Genomic DNA, 22326 nt, shown 5'->3' on the forward strand with positions numbered 1-22326 from the left:
CCCTCATTTTCTTTAGGTTAATCAACATGTACAGAAACAAACCTATCGGGAATATCACATACACAAGGACAGAGCCAAAAACTCTGGATTATCATTCCATACTTCCTCAACTCCTCCTCAAGCTGCTTTACTCGGCCCTCTAAGCGAGTGCGAGTTGATTTCAATGTGCCAGTCTCCCCCTGCAGCAGCTCATGTTCACTGCCCATCCGTTCAAGTTGTGCTTGAAGTTCCTCACGTGCCACACGCAGGGCTTGCCTGGAATAAATGGTTGTTTTAGACTTTAATACAAGCTTTTAATATATGAGCTGGAATATTTGCACAGCATCCTCAAGTTGTTTGCATGAGCCCAACATACTTTGCTTCCAAAAGTTGTGCATTCTCCAGTATGAGGTTTTCTACCTCTTTTCCCACACCTACAAAAAACACATCCCATTCAGGTTATTGACACTGACACTGAACCAATTACAAGACAGGACTCTTCACAGTTTGAAAAGTACCTGTAAATTGATTAAAAAGTAGTGTATAGGTGTACGTAGGTGCAACCAGTGGGTGGAAGGGTTGGGGAGGGGTGGGGAAGGGCGATGAGACAGGTGTCCCACAATCTATTTAGGTTTATATATATTTTAATGTACCATACTCTTTACAGAGCAATGGTGCTGTCGAAGTAGTTTCTTAGCAAGGGTTATACTGGGTGGGTTGGGGACTGATGGTAATTTCCTCACAGTTTCTGAGAAGATTGTAAAATAAATTACCTGAATTTGAGGCAAAACCCCCCTTTTCAGCCTCTTATTGGGGTGGATCTGGATGGGGAGCACAACCCAATGAGACCTTAACTGTTCTGATGTATCATACCAAATTTGGTCCATAATCGGTCATGTAGTTTGTGAGGAAAATATGTATTGGTGAATATGAGGGATTAGGGGAGGGGGCCTGCGGCACCCTTTCGAGGGTGACATGGCCAGGAGGAGCACAACTTAAGGTTAGGGCATGGTCCCGATGTCCCATAGCGAGTTTGGTCTGGATCCAGTTGTTGGTTTCTGAGAACATTTTTGAATTAAATGCCAATATTTTGGAGAAACCCTCCCTTTAATCCCCCATATAGGGGGCGCATCCGGATGGGGTGCACAGCCCCATGAGACCTTGCTGTCCTGATACATCATACCAAACGGGTAGTTTTGTGAGAAGATGTTTTAGTCAAATGTTAATGGACGTATATATGTACGGCCGGATACCGGGACCGACTATATGAGGTTATTTCGGAGAAAATAACCTAAAAATGACTAGAACAATGAAAATGGCAAGCTCATAGCTATATGAAATATTTTCATGTCCCAATTATTTTTATCACGTTTTCATGGAGCCGAAATAGTTTTAACACTTTTAAGTTATTTCCTGAGCTCAACCGTAGTTTAATCAATGGTCTTTACTTGACACTTAAAATAAACTCAATGATATATTGATTTCAAAACAAAGAAAGAACTATTGAATAACAAAAAAAACAAAAAAAAACGACGAAGACCGCTCAAATAAATATACCCCGAAGATCTGCTCCTTCATCCACATCCCCAAGGTCAATGCCGGCTGAAGACAGCTCCTCATATAAAGAGTTGTTATTGTTCACCAGATCATTCTCCTCCTCTCCTTCAAGCAAGCTGTTCAAGGGGACAGCTATTAACTCAATATGAACTATTCATTAAAAAAAATGACATTCATCATGTCTCAACAAAATAACATTCCTACTTCCTCATTAACTCAAAATATGCTATTTGCATTGCAAGTTCTTTAACTGGGAAGCCTATTTAAATCCAAAACATAAGAATAATCAGAGAGCACGGTAAGAAATAAAAGGGGTAGGGGAGTAAAGAACACTTCATGGAGATATAAATATGCACCGAGAAGGGCTTTGAAAAGTGCAGATTTAAAATGACGAATAAAAGTAAATGATGTACAAAAACAGAACAATTCAAATTGATGTTTTAATGAATATAGCTCCTTCCTTGGGGTGCCACCACAAAGCACCAAACAGAAACGTTGCAAAGAAAAGAAAGAAAAAAAAGGAGAGAAAGTGAAAACTATTTAGGAACTTAAGATTAAAAACAAGACCAAAAGTCTAACAGCGGTGTAGCTGGGCTTGTAATTTATTATAAATCACAAACACATATGATTAGCTTTTCAAACCGTCACTAATGCTGCTTATAACATTAAACAAAGAAATTTGGAGGAATCTCGACATCCGTGAGGTAAGTTTTACTTTCAGAACTGAGGGAAGATCTACTGTAATCTATATACCCCACAAGGGTTGGAGGTGTGCTCATTCACCAAGCAGCTAGCTAGTGCTTGCCAAGCCAGCCGTTCCTTAACGGTTTTGAATGGAGTGCTTGCTCGAATGCTTAAACCACTTGGCGATCTCTCCACAAGAAACTTGGTAAATGAACACACATCAAATGCTCTTGAGACCCGACCGTAGATCGACTGTAATCTATATACCCCAAAGATGAATGGCTCTTTCTGCCACTCCCGTAGTGAGTGGGTATACTTGTAAATTCAAATGTCGGTCGGTGCAGTCAGCCGTCGCAACGACATCATAGACGTAATGGACACAAAACTGCAGCTTCTTTAATATTGTTATGTCAGTGGGGTGATATGTAGAGACAGGTAGGATGTATAAATTAACATGCTCTGGATGTCGGGTAGAATCACCCGATGTAATAAGTATTTGTTTAGCCCGGATGTCGGATGAAGTTGTATATCTGTCCCCGTTCACGAGGGGGCGGGGAATGTTATTTAGCTTAGGGAATAAGGATAAATTATCCCTGTATGTCTTACCCTATGGGATTTATCCTTTGTCTCTTATGGCATCACAATAGACTAGGATGAATCTTTGTCTGACAAGTGCCCATTGGAATTACAGTAAATAACAATAAAAACCAACCGGAAGCCAGTTCTTAGCACTGCCGTTGGCATACCACCAGCTACTTCACCACGAAGGTCAGGCAGGCCGAGAGCCATGCCCAGAAGGGCAGTGATTGGGTGGGAGTTGACCAACAGGAAGGCAGCAGCAAGAAGCTACCCGCTGATTGGTGGAGGGAAGGCAGAGGAGAAAGCAGAGCACCGATTGGCAAGGACCACCGATGAAGTCAGAGGCGGACTGCGCGCTGATAGGTGGAGAGCTGGACAAGGTAGTGGTAACCTGCAGGCATTGGTGGAGAGGGCCAATAAAATAACTCTCTGGCCGGCATTTTGTCCTCTTTGGCTCCTCCTTCTTTCTTCTCCTCGTGTACTCTGCCGCTAATCTATTTTGCGCTGACGATTCAATCTTGCGCTCTTTTTGGTATCGGACTTTGGTGAAAGACGGTTGAGTGCTGACAATTCTCCCCCTATGTCTGCACGTTCTCGACATCGGTGCAGGCGGTAGTGTGCCGAGACCTTGCTGAGGATTGTGAGGAGGCCAAGTTGCGAACGAGGAGCTGGGAACGAGGAACGGCGTGACAACCACAATTCGCTTCGTGCTCGACAGGGCCAGCAGTGAGAGGATGCTCGGTGAGGCCTAGCAGCGTGCGAACGGGCAGACTGCGGCCTTCTTCCTGCCAAGCACGGAGCCGCGTCCGGACGGCGAGTTTGGGGCCGACACTAATCCTGACAGGATACTTCAGCCCATTTGAGCTAAGTGCCATAATTACACATTATTTTCCAGTTTATTCTTCCCTTCGTCTGTGATTTGTGTCTGGCATGGGGATGTCCCGAATAGGACTTTAGTTTTACCGTCACGTTTCTTGTTATCGGCATTTTAAAAAATAAACAGTTCGTTATTTTTGTACATTTCTAAATCCGTGCTGGTTTGAGTTATTTATTTGCAGGCTTTGGGACTGCCGGTGATCGCGATAGGTAAGCTTCATCTTCCCCTTCCCTTTCTTCCCCCGTATATATAAAATCCGCATTTGATCAGTCGCCTCCGAGTTAAAGCTCGCTATTGGCCATTCGTGATCCCTTTGGTGTTCACCTGGGGAATCACACGACAATATGTAGAACATGATATATTTTAACTTCCAGGACGTTTGCAGTCATTACGAAGGGATTACTGTTACGATTAGATTTACTATAATAATAACGCTACGTTATCATTATTTCGAAAATGATATTACTATCAAAAAACCGAGGCGAATTCCTTACTTCCTCGGTTATTAATATTAGTGCCGAACAACGCTAATCACTGATAATGAACCATACACCACTTCAATTCATTAACCTTCCATTCACAACATTGGGATTAAAGTATTATGGTTATATTTACGATATTATTATTATTATTACGAAAACGATACACTACTGTATGAAGAAACCTGGACTTAATTTGTCCAAAGCGGTCCAAAGACGAGTCATAACGCCCAAGGCCTATATGTACCGTATTGTTGGAAGAGACGTAACGCTGATGCTTTCGCTATTTGATGGTGATTTTAACAATCGGTTTGTTTGTGTTTCACACTGAATGAAAAACATAGAGGTAGAGCATGGTGATTGTGATATATGACAGGTTAGACGATATGTTCGGCATGTATGGCATATAAATCAAAATGGCGGAGTGTGGAGAGTCAGCCGCGTACGCCGTGATCACATCACCCTGTCATGTGACCAGATCCTCAGCTCTGATTGGTATACGTTTGAGGGGATATACATACATGCATGCATGCATGCATACATACATACATACATACATACATACATACATACACTGTTCTAGACGGCTCTGCCCGATGGGCTACGCCGTAAAAAGAAAATAAAGGAAGATAAATTAAAATTGAATGCAGAATTTAATTAGACCATTGGGAGGATAGAATCACTCCCCAGGATAAAATCACTCTAGTGATATTTTCCGAGGAAAAATTAACTCTAGAGTGGTTTTATCCTAGGATGAAATCACTCCCCCTAGGATTTTAACACTCCCCCTTGCAGGATCAAATGACTCCCCAGGATTATATTTTGTGATTTAAACAATATTTATTGCAAGGTAATGACTAATGACATACAACCATGACAAAGTTAATGAATATGAACATAAAATGATAAATGAATAATTGATAAACAGGGCAGAATGATGTCCTTTGTAAACGACTCTCCCGAAAAATAAAAATACAATGTTTTTCGCATCCCTGTATTAAACTGGGTAAATCAAATAAAGAAAAGTATAAATTTAACATTCAAACAACTATATATTTTGATATTAGAGCATTCGCAGTAATCATTACGATACACTTACGATGTTTTATACTAAAAGGATATTTTCATTTCAACATATAATCTGTCATTTTAAGTTACATTCTATAACTTTACTGCACTTTTAATAAATATTAAATACGGGTTTTAAAATGTTATGAAATGTAAATATTCATGCAATACATTTATTTAATATACTAGGGCATGCCCGTACTATATATAAGCTAGGACGTGCCCGTACGTGGGTGCCCGTTCCTTGCCAAAAAAAAAAAAAAAAAAAAATTTGTGTACGGGTGTGTGTGTGTAAACATCCTAGGGCGTGCCCGTACGTGGGTGCAAAAAAACATGCGTGCAAACAACAACAACAAAAAAAAACTTTGAAACCACGTGGCAGTAACGACCACAGAACCCCCCCCTCTATTTACATGAATGGTTTGGTCCATTCGCAACGACCACAGAACCCCCCCCTCTATTTACATGAAATGGTTTGGTCCAAAGCGAACGGCTTGCGGTGTTTGGTAAAGAAATCGCCATAGCTCGGTAACTACTTGTCCGATTAATTTCAAACCTTGAAAAGGCACATCCTCGGGTCCCCAGCAATATACCTGGCAAGTTTCAAGTATATCGGACCGGTAGTTGTCGAGAAACAGCGGTCACAGACAAACATACACACATACACACATACACACATACAAACACACATACACACATACACACAGAGATTAATGGAATTATAGATAGATGTGTAGCAATAAATATTTTTCAACCATGACAACTTACTTAACATCTAATTTGATTGAAATGTGAATCTACAACAACAACAACAACATGCATTTTAAGGCCATTTTCCCTGCTAGAGCAGGGGTTAGCCTTGCGGTCCCCATGACAATCTTCTCCATTTTGCCCTATTTTCTGCATCTCTCCTTGTTAACCCCCTTGCCCGCATTTCTTCTTCCACCATCTTTAGCCAAGTCTTTCTCAGTCTTCCCCGTCCTCTACTTCCTTCTACATTAATTTCCATCACTCTTCTCAACCAGTCACTTTCATCCTTCCTCAACACATGACCAAACCATCTCAACCTGTTCCTCTTCACAGCATCAATCACAGGCAATATTCCCATCATCTTTCGCAATTCATCATTTGTCTTCCTCTCTCTCAACGATACTCCGCACATCCATCGAACCATTCGCATTTCCACCCTTTCCAGCCTTCGTTGCTGCTCTACGTTCATTACCCATGTCTCGCTCCCATAAATCATAACACTTCTCACACATGCATTTTAAGGATTAACATCCTTAAGGATTAACATGCTATACTGCATGTACTGTACCTTAAGTACCTTATACTGCATACTGTACCTTAAGGATTAAGATACTGTACTGTTTTAAGATAGATAAGATTAAGATTAAGATTAGATACTGTATTAAGATATTAAGATACTGATTAAGGATACTGTACCTTAAGTACCTTAAGGACTGTACCTTATACTGCATACTGTACCTTAAGGATTAACATCCTTAAGGATCCTTAAGGATTTAAGGATTAACATTTAATGATTAACATCATTAACCCTCCAGAAAGGTACCATACACCTTTCCCTTCAGCTTCAGCGACACTCTCCTCCTCATCAGCACGCCACTCAGTGAAATGTGAATCTACAGGACCGGATAATTGATTAAAATTACATGGAAAATATGTGAAGTTTTTCGTTAATTACCTCTGATGAGCTGGAACGATATAGCATTCAACAACCGAATATGTAGATCCGAAGATATGTAAATATTACCCACATCACACTGAATACACTCGGAAGTATACATATAGGTATGAAATGAAGTACACTGCATGATATTTTTAAAACCATAACAAAGTATAATAACTCTCATGTGAATATAAATGAACGGGAGTATTGATTAAATCTACGGGGAAAACGGGACTCATGTCTTCTTTTGTTGTATTGAAATAATGATGGGCTCAAATATAGTACATGTATTCAACAATTGAATATTAAGATCCGACAACATGATGCACATGCTCACACGGTACACACTAAAATACATAGTAAAAGCTCTGTTGATCATTGCAACGATATCTAACATCCTGTGAGTTATATTTCCAAAGTAACTAAATATATCTTTCCATTCTTTCTGGGGGATTGACTTTATCCTAAAGGGGAGTGCTTTGATCCTGGAGGGAGTGTGTTGATCCTGACAGAGGGAGTGATTCTGTCCTAGGATAATTACACTCTAGAGTGTGCCAGTCCTAGGATTAGTTCACTCTAGAGTGAGATTTTAGGGGAGTGAGAGAATCCTGCTACACCGGCACTCAATAGAGAGCATATCTCCACCAAGCTGAACAGTTTACGTTTTGTATCCCACTGATCGGCCGGATCTGGATTCAGACCTGAACCAAAATCTAATCTGCTTGTTCTTGTCGCCTAATCAACTCATCCACCTAGTTTGTCATAATCCCTCCACAAATTTTTGAAATATCGTGCTATATATCGATTTTGGCATTTTCACTCAATGATGAAGAATCACTTGGAAAATTCAGAAACATTCTCGTATCCGGATCCATATTCAGATCTGCACCACAATTTAATTGATTTGTCCTTGACACACACCCAACTTGTCCACAAATTTCGTCCAAATCCATCCACACCTTTTTGAGATATCCTGCTATATATAATTTTTGGCCCTATCACACAACAGCGAAGAATCACGAAACATTCTCGGATCTGGATTTTCAGCAAATTCTAACCAATTCGTTTTTAATCACACTCAACCTGTCCACAAAGTTTCATCAGAATCCGTCCATAAGGTTTTGAGGTATTGTGCTATGTATCGTTTTTGGCCCTATCTCTTACAGGTATGGAATGATTGTAAAGATTTTTTTTAAATTATAGTATTAGGCTGGGAACCAGTGGAGCCCACAGTGCACCCCCCCCCCCCCCCTCCCACCGCCTCCCACCAAATCCAGGCCAATTTTTCATGAGTATGAAATTGTAAACTAGGACCAAATGAATGAAAAAAATGTTCCAGAAAATAACTCATTTTCACTATATCAAATTGAGCCGTTTCCATGACAATGAGAAAGTGAACCATTGCTCCTAATCAGTAAATCAGGCATATCTCGCTAAATCTTAAAGATAGAATAACAAAACTGGTGCCAAATAGAGGTTGGGCATTTCTCCTTTAATACCTAATGTTGTTCAAGTTAATTTGTCATTTGCATAATCATGACCATTCATTAGAAATGTTGTCCATTCAATGAAATGAAATTAGAAATGCTGCTTAAAATTTGAAAACTGTCAACTTCAACACTTCTCAGAAATTATAGGTGAAGTTTATTCAAATCAAAATCTGCACCAATGCATTTCCAAATTCAAGAAAATTATAATGATACCCCATTTGGTACTCTGGATAACGAATAAATTAGTCGTTAAGCAACAATCGAATCGTATTGGCTACAACGGCCCTCAAAAAGCCATCCTCTTCTTTAGAGGCTATAATCATGTCTAGATGAAACTTACTTTCTGATTTTCAATTAATTTCTTCAGATTTGTGGCTATGTTGATCCGAAAAACCAAGATATATCATAAAATAAATAATGTTCGACTAGTGGAAGAATACACATCATACTGACATTTGATAATGTAACCAAGAATGAGAAACTGCCAACAGCAAGTGATTTTTCAAATGTTTTACGTTTTATTTTTCTTTCAAGTGTACAACAGTGATGACATAATGGGGGAAGAACAGGAGAGGAAAACTAGAAAATGGAAAGGAGAATGGACCAGTGGTTCCACTCCTAAGAAGCGGTAGATATGTATCGTACATTACGATGTGCAAAATGTGACATGTTTACTATGTTATCGAATCTAAAAGATCCGGCTGAGAGAGTGCGTAATCTCCATGAGCTACATCATTAGAGACGGTCAGAACTGGTTGATTCTATGACTTGGGTCGAGTCTGCTGGTGAGCCAATACCAGATAAATTCAGCAATGAACACGAATATCATCGAGAATGATATCGGTGCTTCATAAAGAATCTTCATTGACTGCATGGGTCTGAACCAATAGCAGGATGCTCAAATGAATCATGCTTAGGCTGGAGGCGACCAAGTCATAGAAGAGAGTATTGCAATAAAAAGGTTGGGATCTTGCATAACGGAGTCAACCTTAACATTAATGACCAATGGATGAAGAACAGTTATTGAATGTGCAGAAAAGAAAAACAATGAAAAGCTGTTGACAAGAATAAGAGGCCAGAGGTCATGCATTCACCTGTTTGTCTGTTTATGAGCAGGATATCCCAAAAAGTTGTGGACAGATCAGGATGAAACTTGGTGAAAAGGTTGGATGTGTGACAAGGATGAATTGATTCGATTTTGATGAAGCTCCGGATCCAGATGAGGATACGAGAATTGTTTTACATTTTTAAAAGTGATTCTTCACAATTGAGAGATAGGGCCACACGCTATATACAGTATAGCATGATTTTTCAAAGAAGGTGTGGACGGATTATGACAAAACTTGGTGGATGAGTTGGGTAGTTGACACGATCAAGGGAATTCGATTTTGTGAAAGATCTGGATGCAGATCCAACCTATCAGTGGGATACAAAATGTAAACTCCATCGGAAGGATGTTAAGCCAGAGAACCCATCTTCCAGCAGTGGGTGTTGGTACATATTAATGGTCTCATGGTGTCTTTCATGAATAGAAGGCAAGTTATTGCCAGCACCAAAGCTAAATTCCAAATTGCTTACCTAACCTACAGGAGACATTGCATTTGTGGCACAACCACACCCAGAAGTAACGCAAATCAGCAGCAATGCACAGCAAAAGAATGAATTAATGAATCTAAAAATATAAATTCTTGCTTGCAATACTGCAATCCCAACAGGTGGTCTGGATGATAAAGTAATGCCGTTATTGAGCACGATACTATGGGAGGGTGCATGCCTGCCATGTCCTAGTCCAGCTGCTAAACTAATAATATTATAATAGTTAACAATCACTTTAAGAATAATTTTCAATGGATAACATGATAATTAGATAGTTAATTTTGTTCCGTACAAGCTTAAATATTGTCAATTCCATGGCCGATAAAAACCTGCCTTGGACGGATAGCTGAACAGTCCTTAATTGCTGAGGCAAACGGCAGAAAGCTTGGCAGTACTTTTTTCTGGCGCACGCAGGACGGAACCAAAGTTCTTTCCTGCACGGACGAAAGCTACACGGGTTTATTCCTCGAATCCACAAACACAGAAACGAGACAAGGAAAATTAACAATACAACAATGAAAAATGCCACAAAAAGAAATTATATGAAATAAAGGTAAGACAATAAAATGAATGCTGAAGTAAAACTATAAATCTAACTCGAGGGACCCTCCAGCTGACACAAATACGGAAAGGGGAAAGATAAAAAAAAAAAAATGTTCCTAGTCGGCCGACACTCAGTTCCGGCCTCAACGAGGACTTTTGGACGCTTGGTGGTCGTTGAATGGGTTCAGTCAGTCGGCGAAAGGACCGAGAGTCGACGTGTCCACAATGGTGCCAGTCAACCACGCAAGCACCCCGAGCCGCGAAGCGGCAGCAAGACGTCCTCCTTTCTCACTCCTCGCCAGAAAGCACAGCGCGGCCACAGTTCCCTGGAAGAGCACCACAGATCAACAACACCTTCTTCCACGTTTATTCCAAGTGGCACAAAGGCTCCGAAATTCGCTCCACCAGCGGCCATGGGCACGATGCAACCGTCCTCTGTCGCGATCAGAAAAAAAAGCCTGAGGTAATAGGCTTTAAATGCAGCAATAACTCCCTGGTCCATCAGCTGTACAAATGAGGTCGTATTGTGCAGCAAAAATACAACCTGAATGTTATCGCACCAGTCTTCCATATGCAGTTTGGGGCAGTTTCTAAAGAAATATGGAATGAAAATTATGTACATACCTGCTTTACACACGCAATACTTTAAATAAAATGGCCGCTCCTGTTTGCAGACTGATCATCCTCCACCAAGAGGGATACAAGCACAGTGGAGTGAAAACCTGTCTGCACATCCTAGATGGTTCTTGATAGCTGCCGCTCAGCTGGAAGTAATTTGTGTGCACGGTTTGGATTTTATCTTTCGATGGCATTGCGTAAAAGCAAAACATGTTACGAAAATCTAATATTTTGGCTATTAAAAAAAATTATTTTGATAAATTGAAACTGCAATAAACGAGGACTTACTGTCCTCAGAAACACACAAATGATGCTGAGCTCCCTCTCCCTCTACCTGGTACTGATGTCAAGTGGGCCTCGCAGCTCTGGGGTAGAGTCAATAATTCCTTGAACTTCGGTCGAGACCACATTCGATTCCAGATCTAGAGCTTTGTGAAAAGCAAAAAAACGAAAACATAAACATAAGCTGTTTTAAAAGTGAGAGATCAAGTATCAGAAAAAAAGGATTTTTGAAGGAGCAATTCACCAGATTTAACAAACAATTCAGGAATGTAGAATGAAAACACAGATGAACAAATACAGAATAATTAATTTAACCAGAGCACTTTTCAGAAGCTGAAAGAGGAAAAAGTAAGAGGCAAATTAACAAAGCATACAAGACAAAGTTTGGAAGAAGGAAATAGAAACGTACATTGATGAAGCAAATCAGGAGAGCTCAAAAATTCCACGAGATTGCACACACAATAAAGAGATGGCCTGAGATCAATGTGGAAATGTCAAGAAATTTTATAAAACGTATGGGGCAGGCATAGACGAACATTAGTGTCATCTCAAGTACAGTATAGCAATTCCTAATCCAGATGGTACCTATTTAATTATTTAAATAATAATATAAAAAAAACAGGCTTTGGGCATGTGCTCAGTAACTTGTGCCCAGCCTCATAAAAAAAGAGCAGTATGCAGCATCACCAAATAAATGTTTGCACTCTGTGCTCACACTGTGGTATCAGGCTGTGTGTGGTTTAAGTCTGAAGTGCGAAAATTAAAAATTAAAAGATTCATTCCGATCTGACGTCCCCCGATCAGCAACGTTGTGATAAATCTCTGTGAGAATGATGTCTATGTCAAAGCGTCGTCACAATGATGTTGTTAGCATCATCGTGTGCACTCCTTCATCAAGTCATTTAGCCACTAACCATGTCAGTTGTTTGTTGTTCAAAATGGTCAATTTTCTCATCAAAGGCTCATCATCGATATCGGTTTTCCCACTCTTGAAACGCTTTGTGCAACATCTAATGTACCACACATCAATGGTAGAGTCGCCGTGCACATTCTTTAAATGCATATGAATATCCACTGGATGAACCTCTTCCGCAGTAAGAAATTCAATAATTGTTCTCTGCTTCTCTGCGTACACACATCTAGAGGGGCAGCCATTTTGAAAGCGTGATGTGATGTTGTCACGTACCGATCACATTGGCGCTCAACTTAAAATGAGAAAGCGATACAAACCTTTCATTGTGAACTTGCATAGCTTTTCTTCGACGCTTTGGTTACAAATTAAAAAATAAGTGGCATTACTTTCGTGCCGACCCTCGTATTTTTGCATGCATGTTAAACCACACAATACCACCAAAGACACACCAAGTCGTATTCTACCAGCTAAATCAATAGCGTACAACCTATTTCAAACTTGTTTGATAGTTTTGTTGCATTTAATATTTCATCAGTCATGTCCATCAGTTTTGACCGAGCAGAGAGCCAATATGAGTGCAGCAGAACGTGCTAAAAACTGAAGAAGTGACGATTAATTAAGTCAAGTCACACATCTTTACCCACTTTATAAAGAAAGATCGGCTTCTGTGATTTATGTATCTCTAACTCCATGCATATCTATCTATCTCTCTCTCTGAGTCTCTCTCTGTGTCTCTGTGTCTCTCTCTCTCTCTCTGGTCCACCTGAAGGCAGATTCACTGTTGCAGCAACAGTCTCATGGCAAGGACGACATTGTGTGGTTGACATTGCCTTCGCAGCCACTGCTAAACCAATCATTTTGAATTTTGGAGACGATGCCAGCAATTAGTCACCTACTTTTTGTTAAAAGACAATGTGGGATCTTTAATGGCCACCAACCCATACTAGCAGAAGAGATCCATACTAGAATAATTAATTTAACCATGTTGGGCTCTCCAACAAGATTAGACATTAAAAATTAAAAATTAGTAAAAACAAAAAAAGATAAGATGATATTCTTAGAAACAAACCAGATGTCAAGATTAACTCCATGCAAGAGACAGCACACTTTCTGAAGTGACGCCGTGTCTGTGAAGCACCAATTCAATATTTTAAAGCGAGACAGGAAATTGAACCCAGAATCAGACCTTGACAATATCACAAGATGGTCTCGGAATACATCTTTCAATCCTGACAAATCTCACACACTCAATATCTCTCTCTCTGAAAGGACTGTCGAGCAAGGCCCTCCCCTCCCCCCCATCTACTTTCTTAACAATCCTCTTGAGGAAGTTCAGTCATTCAAACTCTAGGGTCTCACTCTCAGCTATGATTTTTCTTGGCCAAACCACATTTCAAAGTTGGCCTGCAATTCCAGCTGTCGATTGGGCATTCTCCATCGTACAAAGTCTTTTCTATACACACCTGAACTCTGATCCACCTACAAGGCCTTCATCTCCAGCTTCATGGAGTACTGCTCTCCCCTATGGGCTGGCTCCCCTGGCTCACATATTATTTAGCTTGACGCTGTGGAAACCAAGTCCTTCAAGATCATTGGAATCTCCCAGGATGAAGCTGAGTCTATGGGTCTATCATTTCGCCATCACAGACAAGTCGGTGGTTTGTCTTCTACTGCTACCGTTCTGGTCTTACACTCCACTCCCTGCTCTTTCAGTGCTTTGTTCTCCACCCCCAGGTTTCTGCAGGGTACACAAGGTCAACCATCAAACCCCTAATGGTTAAACTACCGAAACCCAGGATCACTGCTCACCTTTACTCATTCGTTCCTCTTTTCTCCCACATATGGAACCAACTTCCACATCCTTGTCAATCTCCTTTCCTCCAGGTATTTGAGACAGCTGTTCACTACCACCTCAGATCGTCCCCAATCCAAACCCATGATCTTTTCTGCCCTTGTTAACCCCTATCCCACCCACCCAATCCCTCCTCCTTCCAAATTTGCAGTTTTCCCTCCTGAGAGTTTCCTTCTGTATCCATCTTGCCCACCCTATGCATCTTCTCCTGCCCCTCATTCCTCCCCACACCCATTTGTCCAAGGCTTCCTCTATCTTGGCCTTCAACTCTACTGTTCTTGCTTTCCCCTCTCTCAACTGTTCCTTTTGTCTTGTTGTGTCCTGGATCCTGATCCGTTCAGTGTAATAATTCTAGCTCTTCACGAGCCTCGACTAGGTATACAAAAAAAACAAAAAACAAAAATGGACAGCTGAAAAATGCACGTTATCTCTGCAACATCCTGTCAGGATAAGTCTGTGATCAGTGTTAAAATGAAATGTACTCTATAGCTCCCTGCCTACTATATCACACATTAGATCGGTATAACTCTGAGCTTGGAGGAAGGAATCTCTGAAGTAAACATATTCCAAAATATATTGTTGGGCTCTCCAACAAGATTAGACATTCAAAATTAAAAACTGCTAAAAACAAAAAAAAGATAAGAAGATATTCTTAGAAACAAACCAGATGCCATTTCTTGAGATGCCACCTGTTGTGATTTATCCTCTCCAGCAACTTTATTCCCAGATCTGTCAAAGGTCCTCTTGCCTTCTGTGAAACTGCTATTATCATGCTGGGTTTCCCCTCCTGCAGTGCAAGTTGCATCCTGAGGCACTTCCACAACAAGTCTATGGCTCTCAAGCTCCTCCTGCAGGTCAAAGGTCAGAGCAGAGTGTGAAGGTTTGGTACATAAATCAGTAACGATAAATATTGTTTTTAAAAGAGATACCAAATAATTTATGACATGCAAGATGTGAATTTCAGTATACATGATCAGTTACCATTTCTCACCTTCCCCAGGTTATATCCCTCCTTATGAACCAACTGGCCTTTTAAATCTCTAAAATGTGCTTTTAAAAGCATTTCTCCTTTTACATTCCAGCCCACCCACCAACCCCAACACCTACCCCCCTACCCCCCCAAAAAGGGAACCTTCCCAATAAATTGCATATGGTTTGCTCGCCTCAAGACTTGTGTTGTAGTGCAAGTATGACATGCGGCTCGACCTCCAGGCATCACAGCCAGGTACCTCAGGGCGAGATACAGTCGGAACAGTTTGTTCTGTTGAAGGATCAGCAAAGACCCCAACTGAAACTGGGTGCTCCTTCCTGCATGGAAACATATGAATCAAAGTAGCTTCAATTATCTATAATTCCTTCACATGTATGGGACTTGGCTACTATAGATTTTATAGGGCCTTCAAAAAGTATTCTCACCCCTTGACTTTTTTCACATTTTGTTGTGTTCCAGCCTGAATTTAAAATGGATTAAATTAAGATTTTTTGTCACTGATCTACACATAATGCTCCATAATGTCAAAGTGGAATATTTTATTTTAGAAATTTTTACACAATAATTAAAAATGAAACACAGAAACATTTAATTTACATAAGTATTCAACCCCCTGAGTCAATGCTTTGTAGAAGCACCTTTGGCAGCGATTACTGCTTCAAGTCTTCTTGGGTATGTCTGTATCAGCTTTGCACATCTGGATTTGGGTAGTTTCTCCCATTCTTCCCTGCAGATTTGCTCAAACTCCATCAAGTTGGATAGAGAGCATCAATGAACAGCAACCTTCAAGTCTTTCCACAGATTCTCAATGGGATTCAAGTCTGGGCTTTGGCTGGGCCACTCACAGACTTTCACGTTCTTGTTCTGGAGCCATTCCAATGTTGCTGTGACTGTACGCTTGGGGTCATTGTCCTGTTGGAACATAAATCTTCACCGCAGTCTAGATTCTTTTGCACTCTGAAGCAGGTTCTCCTCAATAATTTGCCTGTATTTGGCTCCATTCATTGTTCCTCTATCCATAAAAGTCTCCCAGTCCCTGCAACTAAAAAGCATCCACATAGCATGATGCTACCACCACCATGCTTCACTGTAGGTATGGTGATAGATGGGTGAGCTGTGCTCGGTTTCAGCCAGACATAGCGCTTTGCATTCAGGCCAAAGTTCAAATATCGTCTCATCAGACCACAGAATCTTTTGTCTCATGCTCTCATAGTCTTCTTTTACGTGCCCTTTTGCAAACACCAGGCATGCTGTGAAGTGCCTTTTTCTCAAGAGTGGCTTCCGTCTGGCCACTCTCCCATAAAGCTCTCAATCAAGTTGTAGACACATCTCAAGGTTGATCAAAACAAATTAGATGCACCTGAGCTCAATTTGCATGTCATAACAAATGGTTGATTGATTCAAGACATTTCAGCTTTACATTTTTAATTATTTTGTAAAAGACATTTTAAAATATATATATATATATAAATACACTTTCACATTATGGGGTATTATGTGTAGATCAATGACACAAAATCCCAATTTAATCCATTTAAAATTCAGGCTGTAACAACAAAATGTGAAAAAAGTCAAGGGGTGTGAATACTTTCTGAAGGCATGGTAAGTGATCTCTTAAAATCAACTCCATTCAAGGTGTGCTGGACTGTCATGCTGGTAGATATAAAGGCCTTCCGAAATGTAGTGCAACATTCTCAAAATAGCACAATAAGACAGCTTCATAAAACACTTGTTAATTTGCAGTATGGGAAAATACTAACATGAAGGTTGAGAAGGTTAATTGAAAGTTTGGTTGGACTGATTTAGCACTTTTGGGAATATATTGCATTTTTCAATGTGACATGTACACAATTTGTAGAGCACATTACTCTTGTAAAGGTACTGTTACAAAAACAGCCTGGTAATATGCATTTGCCAATCAAAGTCAAATATAAACAAGATAAGAATCTCATACGTAACATACAAACTGAACATTAGACATTGCCATGACAGTAGGGACAAACCTCAATATAACACTTACAAATATAACAAAGCCCACACACACAAAGCGAAAAGCAGGGTTACGCTATTGGTTCACTTCTGTCTGTCTGTCTACAAACGTTGGTTTATGATTAAGGAACAACTTGATTCCAATTGAATGTTGTATTTTGAGCATGAATCAGAAAACGAACCTGTAGTTTAACAGTACTATGGCTCTGAATTCAAAATGATCACACATGCGCAGACAGGAGTGAGATAATATTTTTACTCTGTCTGCCTGACTGGCAGTCAAAGAAAATTGAAAATAATTCCAAACAGGAATCAAACGAAATTTGGCAGAGATATAGCGTATGTGACAAGGACAAAATGATTATATTTTGGTGAAGATTCGGATTAGCATCCGGCTACTAAAAATTTTAAAGTGATTCTTCAACATTGGGAGATAGGGTCAAAAATGATACAGAGCAGGATATCTCAAAAAGTTGTGGACAGATGATTTTGATTAAATTTGATTCTGTATTGCGATTGTCTGGTCTACTCCGTGATAAAAAACGTAAACTGTTCACCTGGCGGTGGTATGCTCTCTACTGAGTGCCGTTCTAGTTTTATTTCAATTGAATTATATACTTGAACACTAGAACACAAATCACCTTTTTGGCAATTTCAAAACATTTACATTTAGCAGTATTTGGACAAAATATCACAACATTTTACACCATCTAGACCAATCAAATTTGATGCTCACAGACCACACCCTCTCATTTTTTTTCCCTCAAGACTGCATGGGGTAAGGTGTTCTATGAACTCGTTAATTAAATAAGTGGTGCTTGAGGGACAAAGTAAATAAACCTCTATATGCAGCATCATACTGTTGCTATCTTTATGAATAACTAGCGGAGTACCTCAGTGATTAATTTACCAGGAAGGTAAAGTGGGATTTGGATGCTGGACCCTACCTACATTAAGGTAGGGTCCAACCTTGGTGCTTAGCAACCCGTCATGCTGCAGAGTTATCTGCACGGGAAGTAGGTCCGAGAACCCCCTTCACGACCCTTACTGGAGGCAGATCCGTACAAATACACAACCTGTACATTTGCAAAAGGACAGGCGTAGAAGGAGAATGGGGGTTCTAGGACACATAAAATTTAACATTGAAGTCAATGGGGAAAATGAAGGAAACTTATTGACTAGCACTCCAGCTCACCAAAAATTGCACCCACTTTCCTCCCTTCCCCATTTTTCATTATGCTCATACAGAGACCCAACGAATACTTGTTTCATTTTTTAGGTAATAGCTTAATTTTCTTAAAAGCAGAATCACCATCCAAAATATTGATAAATATTACATTAGAATTTAACTCTCGGTTTAGGTATCACTGTTGAGCCAATATGAAATGATAAACTTCTCATAATGATCTCATCTGATCCCCTCCCAAACCACATATAATTTTGAGATTATAGTAAATTATTTTCCCATTGATTTCTTGGCAACCATCAAAGATTTCAGTCCACTCAAGGATGTTGCCTCTTAGAGCCTCTAACTTATTCGTATTTAAAATTTATTCACTTATTTGTTTTATCCACTCTTACCCCTGTTATTTATTCAATAATACTTATTTGCTATTTCTCACATTCATGATGTTTTCCATTTATATACCAAGGCTTTCTGTGCCTCCACTCTTTAGTTTGGTGAATGCTTGGTTCTATCATTTATACATCAGTAAAAAAGGCAGCGGTAGTCCGCTAAAATCCCTAACCCCCCTTTTTATCTTATCACTTATGTTTATCTTAACTTACCACTTATATTTATCTTATCACTTATACTTATCCTAACACTTATATCCATAAGGGATACTATCAATTCCATGATCTAAAATAAACCTCATCATCAAAAGCTCCTAACGCCTTCCTATTTTCCTCTTCTGTATATAATTGATGTTTATAACTTCTTATTGCACTCATTTTTCTATGCTCTTCTTTCGTACAGGTCAAACAGTTATAATAATTTTCAAAGTATATTGATTCTTTAATAACATTTTTCTTTATTCCTTTTAACTTTTTATTACTCTTCTCAATATTATTAACAATATACTTATAAGCATAAGCCTTAGACCTCAATCCTACAAATTCAATCATTACCTTACCCCCCAATTCATCCTTAAACTTTCCAATAACCTTTTTATTCTTTGAAGAAAACAACTTATCATCCGACTTATAATTACTCGTATCATATACATCAATGTCATCAATCATGTCTGAATAAACATCTTCTGTATTAATTTTCAAAATAAAACGATCTGTATCCATATAAAGTAGATTAACATCATCTTGATATTTCTTCCTTAAGTTATTGTAAAAGTAATCATACATTAATGACTGATAAATCAAGAATTGATGTTCCTATATAAATAGGTTTATCTATTTCAATACTCTCTTTATTTCAAATGAATAGCACAAAAGTTCTCTGAAAACACCTCTGCTCTTTGAAAACTGGGTCTATTAATTAATTTTGTTGCTTGTTTCCAAAATGTAGCAAGTCTTATGTTTTGTCTATTCCTAACATTTTCCAGTCTTTCCAAATACAGTATTATTCATCAATTTATAAAAGTCCTCAAAATCTGTCTTTGCCTCTGTTCTTCTCTTTGTATTAAAATCAATATACGTTTTCAACCAATTACTTTGGTTAAACTTTAAAACTCTATGAATCTTCTTCACTCTTAACCCTGCTGATAAACATTGTCTCAAAGTTCCTTTGGTGTAAAACATAATTTCCTTTATTATATAATGTAGTAAGTAATTTTTCTGTTGATTCACCTTTTGTATAATCACTTAACCATTCTTTTCTTGGTCTTTCTTTATCAGGCGTATAAGGCAGATCTTTATGTTTATTATGAAGTTCTTCAGGATATTTCAAATCAACCTCAAAATAATATTCAATTTTAGCTTTTTTCCAATTCTTGTTGAGTAGAGATAACGATATCGTGTATAACTTTTTCATAATCTTTCTTTTTAACCCATATGAGTTCTCCATAAGGTAGGGATTGACACATTTCCCATCCATACATATTATCAGCATCGTAATACATCAAGTAAGAACTATATTTTGTAGTATCATAGTTAGGAAGATATTTGTTGTTAGCTTCAGCATATCTCTTCGAACATACTTGAGATATTCCACCTATTTTAGCCTTTTCTATCGTCAAGAGCATATCTACATAACTGATTAAATCCAAATCCTGTTTTGTCATTTTTAACATAGCACTCCAAGCCAATCCAGGGGCAGTGTAACAGTGAGCGGGGTCTAATCCATAGGAATTTTTATTATGGCAGACGGTTCTAAAGGTCTCAAATACATCAGCCAATAGTAATACATCGGTTTTAACATACAAATCATGATACTCTCCAAGGTTCTTTATATTAAACTTTTTCCAAACATTTTGTGCTCGAGTATAATCTTCATCAGTTATATGACTTTTATTTAAATCATTATGGAAACTTTATTTTGAGGGGAAGTTGTGTTTCTTTAAACATCCCAAAGGAATCCATGTAGTCATACGGATATACTCCCTTTTGTGATAAGAGTTCAATCTCTTCTTGATTTGAGAAATGTAATACAAGACTCGGAAAGTTTAAAATATTTGATACCAAGTTCGATAATGGACTTGCCATAAATTTTAATGCACCAAAAAACCTGATATGAGTTATAGTAGATGTATGCATTGTTTTTGTGAATGAAATGTATTTCTGGTCTGTGTTTGGAATTGCTGAAATGTCTCCAGATATCTTTGAAGGTTCATTAATAAATAGATGCGTATCATAATGGGCGTTGTTGTGAAGAAAGACAGGAAAGAAAGAGGGAAGTTTAAAATTGAGATTACAATTTTGATGAGCGGGTTCTCTATATATACCTGTGAGATGGCAATGATCTCTTACCTTTAGACCTTCGCTAATTTTTTCTTCACAAATATGAGAGACAGCCTTTGGCTGACTAAATTTCTTTTTTTCTTCCTTCGTCAAGCACATTGGTGCATTGGTTTTTCCCATTATTGTAGATAATTAATTGAATACAGTCCTGTTCCAGTCGCCTTACAAACTCCTCCGAGGCATCTTCTCTTCTGTAAAGTTCTAACTTTTTGTATTCGTCACTAACGGATGATTTGATACAATAACAGAAACCACAAGGAGTATGTTTTTGATATTTACTTGTGTATGATTTTTTGGGGATTTGGAGAAGCAGTATCTATATTTTCAAGGATAATTTCAAAGTCAGCATATAACATGAATGGATGTTTTAGTTTTGTTGAAATCTTTGAATGATACATTTGAACCTTCCCCAGGCATATTAATTACGGTGGATTTATTTTCGCTACAGTATTTTGAATGCTGGTTTAATCTTTCTTTAGTACTAAAGAAATCGAGACATCGCTTACAAAGATATGTTTTACATTTTCTATTGACTACTTGTGAGGTGATTAATCTTGATAAATTTTTGATGTACGCATTGTGTGAATGTTCTTCTGAGCTAAAACAAAGAAGGTCAATGTGTGTTTTATCATCTTCATAGTTATCAGAAAATTTTTAAATCTGAACTTTGTTTGTATCCGTTAATCCATAAACATTAACAGATAGATTATTCATTTGCTCAAATTTAGGAATATCTATTAATGAGATTGGAAACTTTAAATCTTTAACATTTAACATATTCTCATATTTCTTATCTATATTATAATAGGCGTAAGTGATTCTGTCTGTCTGTCTGTTGGACGTCTGTCCGGGGGTATGGCTTACTCGGTTTGCAGAGTAGCTCCACCCACTCCTCCTTCTCGAATAGCTTTGAGGCCTGTTTAGTTAGGCCCATGCTGTCTTTCTCTCTCACACAGGTTTATTTCAATTCTAATTCGATATATCATTTCATTTTTCGCAGTCGCTAACATAGTTTTAGACTCGGTTGAAAAAAACCGGGAAGAAAATCCGATGAAAGTTTCCGTTTATAGAACGAAATGAAATCTCAAACGCCTGTAACTTCAAGGCCTTCTTGAGTCTCTCTCACGCCTTTATCTCCAATCTAACTCACCATCTGATTTCATTTTTATTGATGGTTTTAGACTCGGTGTCAGCAACACGGGAAAATGCAGAGATATATTTTTA

At 38.7% G+C, this 22326-nt stretch overlaps 1 protein-coding gene across 3 annotated transcripts in view; it reads right to left on the reverse strand.

Moving 5' to 3' along the window:
- Positions 1 to 22326, reverse strand: part of LOC137427602 (C-Jun-amino-terminal kinase-interacting protein 4) — a 229969-nt gene that overhangs the window by 81482 nt on the left and 126161 nt on the right. For all 3 annotated transcript variants that reach the window (XR_013623219.1, XM_078776573.1, XM_068117245.2), the window contains exons 6-11: positions 15371 to 15515; positions 14872 to 15055; positions 11495 to 11588; positions 1537 to 1652; positions 356 to 413; positions 103 to 255 (exon numbers count right to left, since the gene is read on the reverse strand). Coding sequence is in view for 2 of the 3 variants with exons in the window: in XM_078776573.1 (XP_078632699.1) it covers positions 103 to 255; positions 356 to 413; positions 1537 to 1652; positions 11495 to 11588; positions 14872 to 15055; positions 15371 to 15515 (750 nt within the window). In the remaining variant the exon portion in view is untranslated. The remainder of the gene's footprint in view (positions 1 to 102; positions 256 to 355; positions 414 to 1536; positions 1653 to 11494; positions 11589 to 14871; positions 15056 to 15370; positions 15516 to 22326) is intronic.

This window comes from Myxine glutinosa, chromosome 1 (genome assembly GCF_964187855.1).
Source record: "Myxine glutinosa chromosome 1, kmMyxGlut1.1, whole genome shotgun sequence".
NCBI classification, from domain to species: domain Eukaryota; kingdom Metazoa; phylum Chordata; class Myxini; order Myxiniformes; family Myxinidae; genus Myxine; species Myxine glutinosa.